This window comes from Arachis stenosperma, chromosome 5 (assembly GCF_014773155.1).
Source record: "Arachis stenosperma cultivar V10309 chromosome 5, arast.V10309.gnm1.PFL2, whole genome shotgun sequence".
Taxonomy (NCBI): Eukaryota; Viridiplantae; Streptophyta; class Magnoliopsida; order Fabales; family Fabaceae; genus Arachis; species Arachis stenosperma.
In genome coordinates, this window is record NC_080381.1 from 135919444 (window position 1) to 135929383 (window position 9940).

A 9940-nucleotide genomic window follows, 5' to 3' on the forward strand; every position below is an offset into this window, starting at 1 on the left:
ATTTTATCCAATGACTCATATTTTTCTGCTGATTACATACTAGCCAAAATTCAATAGAATTGCTGGCCCTAGACTTTACCTTATAAAATATTCTAAAAATAATAATTATTGCATTTGGAAGATCTTCACACTTTAGGATCTTTAATTTCGTTCCTTTATATTCATATAAAATAACCATACATCTAATACAACATCATGAAGATTGTGATTAGACAAGTCCCCAAATCTAAATCCAAACTTGTACATGCAAAGAAATCACAATTCTCAATGACTATTCATGTTCTCCATCTCTGGAAACTTAAAAATGTATGTTGTGAATAACCAATGATTCCCTTGTATAATTCGGATCACATCAATCTAGCTTCTGAAAAAGGATTGAAACAGATTATCCTCCATATCAACAATACAAAGGTTTTTATGTTGATTCCAGTCCAGATGGTTTCATAGTCTGTTTCCACAGCATCTATACAGAAAATAAATTCCCAAGATCCGTCTCCTGACGCTCGAGTTGTGTTGTTCCTTGTTTTGCAAGTTGGTGAGTTTCGAGTGAAATATTGTTATAGATTTACTTGGGCTTTAGCAGTGAATGGAATCTTCCTCCAATTATCCCAATAACTAATTTAACCACTATAGGGACTAGAAGCCAGCCACGACAGGCACTCATGCAGTTATAAAAGCCACTTTTAATAGTTATTTGATCAAGTGGTAGCCTACATTAGCATGGCAATTGCTGCTACATTGCAGTGGCAACTACATGACTACATCAAAGCAAGATACTACTTAAAATAGTATCACTTGAAAATTTAAAAAAAATTAATTATTTTACTAATTTTTATAATTTTATTAAATTTATAATTAAATTTTTATATTTATTTTCTTTTCAATTGGATCTATACACTACTTTTAATTTAGTAATTAAATCCCTTGTCAGTATAAAAAATATTAAAATTAGTGAAATATTTCTCCACATATTGAAAATACCCATAATTAATAACATAATTAAATCTTTGACATATTTTTTGGGAAAAATATTCTGTTAATTTTAATATTTTTGACACAAAGACAGGCTAATTACAAAATTAAAAAGTGTCAAAATTCAATTAGAAACAAAAAAAATATATAAATCTAATTACAAATATGATAAAATTATAAAAACCAATAAAATAAATACATTTTTTTTTACTTTTTCAAGTATTTCTCTTTGAATACTATTTTGAGTAATATCTTACTCATATAGTTATGTAGTTGTCATTTTGATATAGCAATTAAATTACTAATATAAGAACCAATAGAATAATTATACCGTAAAAAAATATTTCATGCAATAGTAAAACATAATTTTTGGTGTTTTTTAAATAATAAGAATGCTAATGCACTTCAAAAAAAAATAAAAAATACATCACTCCTTGAATTCTAAACCTTAAATCATGAACTCTAAATCCTAAATTTTGAATCCTAAATTCTAAATTCTTCTAAATTCTAAACTCTAAATTATAAACTCTAAATCCAAATCACAATATAAAATATAATAAATAAAAAATTAAAATTTGATTAGTTAACAAAAAATATAGTATTTTGTATTTTTGTTAAGTAAAAAACCGTTAAAACGATGAACCCTACTCACTAAAAGTCTAGAACCTAGTTGTATTTCGTTCTGTTAATAGAAAAAGAAAAGTTACCCACCAGAGAAGCCCAAAATGTTTAATGAAATTCTAACCATATAGGTCATTAAATTCGTGTCAAACATAAGCAATTTCATCCAAATATTGTAAATCTAAATACAATTCCATTTAAGTTTTAACTAAATTCTTAAAATAATCCGTGCCATTAAACTAAACATGACAAATCCTATGTATTCCCACCCATAAAAACTGGATCTGATTCATCCTCAAAAGCCAAAGCCTATTGTATACCATACATTCCATTAAGCCATTTAAAGTTTCAGAATATTGCAAAATTCCCTTCAACACAACTAAATTACCAATGTGACAATCTCTCCCTTTCCACTCCCGTTTCTGTATGCATTGTTCCCTACTTCCCTATAGCACCAAAATTTTTTAATATATGGAGACATTCCAACAGGAAACCTAATCAGTTGTCCATGGATCACTCTCAGCTATGACTTCAGAAGGTTCAAAAACTTCTGACTCTGAAGATTCACCCGAGCCTGAATTAGCGTCACTACTTGATTCAGCTTCAACAGGTACATCTCCCTCTTCTGCTCTACCCCATCTTCCACCCAGGGCAAGGGCCATCATTTCATAAATCTTACCTCCCAACTCGGCAGGACTGTCCGGCTGCATTATTGAGATCCAGGAAATTAATGTTCAGTGAGCTGCAGATAGTGCATAATATACAGGTGAACCAAAATACTAATCCTTACAGTAAATCCACTAGATATTAGTGCTGTGTCATATAATAGGTCGACCGCTCTCTTTGCATCGTCACTGTCGGGAGCATTCTTGCAGGCAGCCTGCAAAAGAATACAAAATGAAAACCGAATCTTGTATGCGCCTGACAAGAAAACATGTGCACCAATTGTTTTTGCCTATTCAAGAATCATGCTCTTTTGGTTGGTTGTTTTATCAGTTTCTTCTAATCAAATTATCATCTCCCAGCATGCCATAATAGGCAGCAAGAGATTAGCTCTTTTTGTGTTGACTATCAAAATGACTATGAAGGTGAGGTATAAAGGCTCGAGTTGTTTTTGTGCAACCTCAAGGTGATGGATTCAAGCCGTAAAAATAGTCACTGATGTCTATTACACCCTTTGGGTGGGCCTTTTCCCAGACCCTGCATTAATGCAGGATGCTTGTTCACCTGATGTCCTTTTTTTCTTTCTTTTATCAGAAAGATTATCCAAAACCGAGCTAATAATGATAGGATTTTAAATTGGAAGCACCAAATTAAATTATCTTACATTCAAGTCTTTAATGATGGGATGGTCTGGATTAACCTCCAATATTCTCCTCCCCCTCATAAACTCCAAACTTGAACTGTCCCCAAGAGCTTGTGCCTTCATTAATCTGAAGAAAAGAACTTATACAGTATTAAATCCAATGACGTAAAGAAGATGAATTTCTCGTGATCAAGTTAAATCACATGGAAAGGAGAAGGCGAACCTCTCCATATTTGCAGACCATCCAAACTTCCCGGATACAAGCACACAAGGAGATGAGCTTAAGCGCTTAGACACTTGAACTTTTGCAACCTTGTCGCCAAGCTGCTGTTTTATCCAATCACAGAGCAAGTTGTATTCTTGCTTGGATTCCCTCTCCTTCACCTCATCCTCATCACCTGCATTGGAGAAAATATTAGACATGAATACATATGAATCCCATTTTCAGAAATAAAATATAGTATCTAAGGATATGACTTTCAAGAGAAAAATACAAACCCAATTCCAAATCTTCTTTGCTGATATCAACAAATTTCTTTTCTTTGTATGTTTGTAAGTTCTGAATGGCAACCTCGTCAATTGGTTCAATCAAATAAAGAACCTACAAATGATACTCAGACTATTCAGTAAAAGTGAAAACTTTTCAAGGAAAAACGTAACTGAAAACTAAATTTGATCAAGCAACCCATTCAATTCAATTGTATCTCAATTCACTAAATCAATAAAATTAAGTATATTAACTGGGGGGTCTCATAAAAACCTATACAGGCTCAAATTGCTTAAGTTCTTTCTATATTGTTTGCTCAAAATGACCAGCTACACATACCTCAATATCTTTTTGAACCAATTTCTCCAAAAATGGAGCACTCTTGGCACTTTTCAAGCTGTCAGATGCTAGATAATAGATAGCCTTTTGGTTTTCACCCATGTTTTCAACATAATCATCTAAGCTTTTCAGCTCCTCCTCACTTTTGGAAGTGTAAAACCTCAACAATGGTGTTAAGCGCTTATGATTTCCACTGTCTTCAATGCATCCCAACTTCAAAAATCTACCAAAGTTTTCCCAGAATTTCTTGTAGTCCTGGATCCACATGAAACCACCTATATTAAATGAAGACCCTTGACATTTTAAAAGTAGAAAAACTGAATATACTGCAACAAACCTCTTTATTTTCCCTTTCAGAAAGGTCTTGAATCATATCAAATGCCTTCCTCACAAGTCTCTTCCTCATTATTCTTACCTGCAATTAAAATATTGTCAGACAACATTTTGGGAAGCACATTTATAAATAAATATATGAAGAGCATTCCTAACATACAATATGTCGTTGTTTTATGTTACTACAATGTAAAGAGTTTCCAATATTAGCAGCAAAATATGGGTTCACTTACAATTCTGCTTTCCTGAAGGATCTCCCGGGAAACATTGAGTGGAAGGTCATCTGAATCAACCACACCCTTAACAAAGCTCAAGTAACGTGGAAACTGTGAAGACACTGATGAAATTAGTGATTTACAGCAATTAACACTGGGAGGAGTAACAAAAGGGCTGGAAACATTGAATAAGCACACAACAAATATGACCTAAGTTACAGCTCGTGCAGGTTTGTATAAGCAGATGACATATAATGCACTTCCGAGTCATGCGATTGTATAATTATGACTAAAACTTTGCCATGAATCACTATGCTACAGAAATTATATCTTACTCATTTTTTCCATGATAAGTAAATATAAAAAGATGGCATGAAAATAATATACAAGACAATTTCAAATGGCAGTAAACTCACCAGTTCACCATCAAAATCATCTGAGATAAACACACGCTTGACATACAAGCGTATGTTTTTCGTTTTTGGATTTATTACTTCTTCATTGTTAAGAGGCCCCATTCCTGGAACGTACAAAATACTTCTGAACTCAACTTCACCCTACAAAGTTTGAAAGGCAGTTAAATTGACAGCTCTCTAAAGAAAATGTGCTAATAAAAGTTACTAAAATATCATCAAATCAAAATACCTCAGTGGTGAAGTGAGTATGAGCAAGGGGTTCTAAGAACTCGTTAAAAGTCTTCTTGTAGAATTCATTGTACTCTTCCTTTTCAACTTCCTTAGGCTGCCGCATCTACAAGAAGTGGCTAATGAAGTCAATATAAAAGGCACTATCAAGAATATGTTAAATGCATACCATTGGCACCCTAACACCATGCAAAGCAGATATCCAGCTCACCCATATTGGCTTTGTTTCATTGGCCAATTCCCAGTCCCAATACTTCTCAGTCTTTGTCTTCTTTGTCTTCTTTTTCTCACCCTGAAACAAGAGTGCAAGACACATTTGGTATTAACAACATATTTTGAGAAAGAAGCACCCCTGTCAGACAGAAATATCATACAAGTTACCTCTGCTTTAGGTTCTTCCCCTTCTTTGGGCTCTTCTTCCTCTTCTACCTGTGTAGGATAACAATAAGGAATAAGTTGTTTCATTTGCCAATCCTTCAAGCTGCATGTTTTAGTTTTTTATACAGTCCAATATTATGAATAGCAAAGTAAGATTCCACGTGTATGAATTGAATCCAAATAGAATGAAATCACCTTGATATAACAATCAGTTCTATTGACACACACTCTTTATGAAATTTCTTTTGCAACTTTCCCTTCTTTGATTCAATATTATCTATATAAACAGCTCTAATAAAGTGAAAGTAATGCGAAAAGGAAAGAAGCTTAATTTCTTTTTATACAGGAAAACTTTGAAAAGAACATCCATCTCCTATGATCCAAAGAAACATTTGTGTGTAACAACATACACATTTATCATTAAAAGCTGGCATACAAATAGTTTGAAATTATGTCATCAACGTGAAAATAGGAAAACTAGCAGCCACACAACAAATAACTGTAGAATATGCTAGAGCAAGCATTCTAACCTCCACGGTTCTTGACTTTTCTTGCCATGTATAGATGGGGAAAGAAACAAACTGTGAGTAATTCTTCACCAAACCCTGAATCCTGGTTGGCTCTGAGAATTCATACTTGTCATCTGCCTAGATAAGCAAAGAACAAAATAGGAATTCGAGTGCGTTCAACATGTATCCAATAAATTCAACAAAATTATCTCTAGTTATAACTTTTTCCCTAAAAGATTTTGAGATTGTAAAAACAATTCACTAGGAAATAAGATTTTCATCTAAAATTAAGAATTTGCCAACTTCCTCCTCCAAAGAAGAGCTCTCTGTTACATCTGTGAAGTTTACTTCAGATGCTACCAAAATCAGAGAGTAATTGAACGATGTATCAAGCACTGGTAAGACGATTATACATCCATTAAAGAAAGAAACTAATAACACTTACTCTCAAATAGAGTGTAATCTGTGTACCACGACGCAGAATCTTTTCCGGATCAGTTTCCTCCCTTATCACATAAGAGCTACTGTCAGCGTCAGCTTCCCACACATACTGCTTATCAGATCTTGGGCTCTTAGTAGTAACAACCACCTGTTTGTTAACAACATGAACATATAGCCAATTAGTGACATGCAACCAAAATAATCATTATAAACATAAAAAATTCTGCAAAGTACGCATAAGAATTTTCTACCATACCTTCTCAGCAACAAGAAAAGCAGAGTAAAACCCAACACCAAATTGACCAATCAAACCATTATCTGCCCCCAAATCCTTATTTTCCTGAAATAAGTGGAGATAAATTTAGAGATGATAGGATGATAAGATGATTGATGCTTCGAATCATTGCTCTGATCAACAGTTCTAATTTCTAAATCATAACAAGTTACCTTAAGTGCCTTCAAAAATTTTGAAGTACCACTCTGCGCAATTGTTCCAAGACAGTCAATGAGCTCTTCTTTTGTCATTCCAATGCCAGTATCTCTAAAGAGGTCAGAAAACAAAAGTTCAGTAATCTTAAATACATAGGCAAAAACAGGCCACCAAACAAAATAAAAAGCCATAAAAAAATACAGAATGAATGTTACAAACGTTATGGTAATTGTCCCATTGTCTGGGTCAGGTTTGATGCGTATCTCAAGTTCTCCAGCATCTCCAAGCAAAGAAGGCTCGGTCACGCTTAAGAATCTCAACTTGTCCAAAGCATCACTAGCATTACTGACAAAAGCAAAAATAGAACAAAGACAAAATACAACAAAATCAGGTAACTCTGCTCACATATGCAAATGTTGCAAGCAAAACATACATGAAAAATCCTAGACGGGAAGAAACAACTGTAAAATCGGTGCTAACTAGGCAAAAGCTTTCCCTCATGATAGCCATCAATATAACACAAAGTTGGAAAGATAATTTCACAGAAAATCATTCCATTAAAAACAGCTAACTAATAATACCTTTAAACAAAAATAAATACAATCCCACTGAGCCTATGATGCAAACAAATTTCACATTGTAATTACCTCACAAGTTCACGAAGGAACACTTCCTTGTGGCTATACAAACTGTGAACAATCAAATCCAACAACCTGCTCACCTACAAAAAAAATAAAAAATAAAAAAATAGAACTCGTTTCCTTACATACAACATCAATAAACAGGGACTGACCCAGAAAATTTTAGTAGTGGAGGCAAAGATGACCACGGAAATAATAAAACTTTTACCATAACTATATTTTTAATTACTTAAATCAGTTATTACCGGAAGTGAATTTCAATTAATGCTTCCAAAAAATATATTAATCCAAAATTACCGAGGAAAAAATTGTGCTCTTGAAACAATAAACACATCTAAACTAGAATACATCAAAAGACAGTAAATGATAAAAACAAAAATTATCAACAATTTCACTGCTTAAAAGCACACAAGCCATTTCCCAATTGAGCGTTCCAACTTCCAATCCTCTCAACACGCAAAAAATAAAATATGAAAATGCTTAAAGAGGCGCAATTTTTAAATGAATTTGAAGAAAACCTACCTCGGCTTGGTACTCAAATTTTTCACCAGGAACATCAGTAGCTTCTTCTTTCTCAGCAACGGCAGCATCGCAGCGAACGGTGAAGCTGTCGCTCCTCTGTCGTTGCTGCTGCTTCCATGTGAGGCCAGCACGAGAGAAGGCCCTTCTGAGACCGTTTTGCGGCGGAAGAAAAGCGCTTGTGATAAGGGAAGCCCGTTTGGGTGTGAAAGGGGACGGAGAAGGGAGCGAGCATCCAAGAGAAGAAGCAGCGACCACGGTTCTGCTGAGAACTGGAGCCATTCAGTTTCAGCGCTTTTAGAGAGAAATGAGAGAAAAGAGAAAAATGAGTTTGGGTCTTATCTCTTTGAGCTGGTAGGTGCAGAGAGTGGAGAGTAAGGGGATTAAAAACCCTTGGAAGGGTTTAAGGAGAGTGTAGGAGATGGTTCTAGAAAACTTGGCAATTGTCATTTCATTTGGCAGCTTTTGTGTTTTATTGTAAGGCTCAGATCCTGCCAAGTCAGCAACCACGCCATCTCTATCCGTTGGTTACCATTTCTCAAGGGTTATTATGCAAGGTGCTCTTTACCTTTGCACATGTTTAGTAGTATAGTTATACAAGGGTTACTATGCAAGGTGCAATTTACCTTTGGACATCAACCGGGACCGTAGAAAAAGGTTCGGTTCTTCTCTTAAAACCGTCAATTTTCAAACCGTTCAAAAAACCGTTGAATAGGTCGTTAAGATAAAAAGACACTCTTTTTCGTATTGTTTTTTATATCTCTCTTTAGTTGTAAGGTGAAAAGACACACTTTTTTATGTGAAAAGGCACACTCTTTCATAATACATCTAGGAGAAGGTAGAAAAGACACTCTCCTTCGTTTATATTTCTTTCTAGAGATGTACAACCGAGAGATAATATCCGGATTAACTATCGGATGTGTCGGGTTATGACACTGTAACCGACAAATGAGCTCGTGGTCAATAGGACAAGCTTGTATTATACTGCATTTGTTTGCATTTTCTTGGGTCTGCATAATTATTTGGCTTGCCTAACTGACACCATGTTAATTGCTAATTGTACTACTTGTCGTACTTGCTCCCTATGTGTGATTGTCTGCTTGTCTGTTTCATTGCTTGAGTTTGTGACTTGTTGGTTTGGAGTGTGGTGGCGTGTAAGCGATTATATGTGAAGCTAGAGGCCGAGATATGACATTCTTTTGGTTCGGAGGCCAAGATTTGATTATTTTGAGCCGAGGCCGTGATTGGTTGGGCCGGAGGCCGTAATTTGGTAAGTTGGTAAAGGTTGATACGCGCATTGATTTGTGGTGGTTTGTGTATCGATTGATTTTACTTTGGTCGAAGGCTATGATTGATTATGTAATGGGTCGGAGGCCGTGATTGATTTATGTTTAAAGTTTAGTAAAGTATGAAAGATCAAACTGGTTTAACATAGACTTAATGAACTCATGATTGGAACAGGTTGGTCATTCATACAGTTTGAGTAACTTTTAAGATTTTATAATGGAAGTATGAATTTGGGTTTTGAATGAGTAGCTGTTAGTTTTTTTTTTAAAATATTCATAAGACGAGCGATAATCACTGCACTTAAAATCCATTCTTTTCGTTATACGTATCCTCTTATAACAATCTAAAACTCTTTTGGTGAGACTGTGTGGTTAAGTTCTCACCCCCTACAGACTTCTCTTTTCATGAAGCGGACGAGGAAGCCTATGACGTGATTTTTGCACTTTATGGTTTGTATTATCATAGATATCTTTTTCCTCGCTTTGTTATTGAGATTTATATTTTTGTAAAGAGGGATATGAGTCATGATTGTAATGATGATTAATACTTGTAAGTTACTTGTTTAAAAGATCTTTGTATATGTGTGTGTGCGCGCGCGCGTGCGTGCTTATAAAATAAAAGAAAAAGTATTTCCGGTTTTTCAAAGAAAACAGCGATACAGTTTCGAGTTAAAGGCTTATATTTTATTATTATACATGTATGGAAGTCATCATAATATCTGCTCTATCAGAGTAGTGTAGCTGGAAGCGTGACATTTTGATATTAAGGATGTTACATTGCCAAATCTACCCATTATTAATGTTAATACTAGCTTTAAT

At 34.6% G+C, this 9940-nt stretch overlaps 1 protein-coding gene across 1 annotated transcript; it reads right to left on the reverse strand.

Moving 5' to 3' along the window:
* Nucleotides 1–1737: 1737 nt before the first annotated feature.
* On the reverse strand, nucleotides 1738–8213 carry LOC130981911 (heat shock protein 90-5, chloroplastic). Its single transcript, XM_057905667.1, has 19 exons — nucleotides 7839–8213; nucleotides 7323–7396; nucleotides 6895–7020; nucleotides 6693–6786; nucleotides 6502–6585; nucleotides 6250–6393; nucleotides 5826–5942; nucleotides 5299–5346; nucleotides 5129–5209; nucleotides 4919–5023; nucleotides 4690–4830; nucleotides 4292–4384; nucleotides 4063–4140; nucleotides 3726–3980; nucleotides 3398–3500; nucleotides 3123–3297; nucleotides 2921–3026; nucleotides 2384–2473; nucleotides 1738–2297 (listed from the first exon to the last, which is right to left on the reverse strand). Exons 1-19 carry the CDS (start codon nucleotides 8115–8117, stop codon nucleotides 2088–2090), a joined length of 2403 nt encoding a protein of 800 aa, XP_057761650.1. The 5' UTR covers nucleotides 8118–8213; the 3' UTR covers nucleotides 1738–2087.
* Between the last annotated feature and the right edge of the window lie 1727 nt (nucleotides 8214–9940).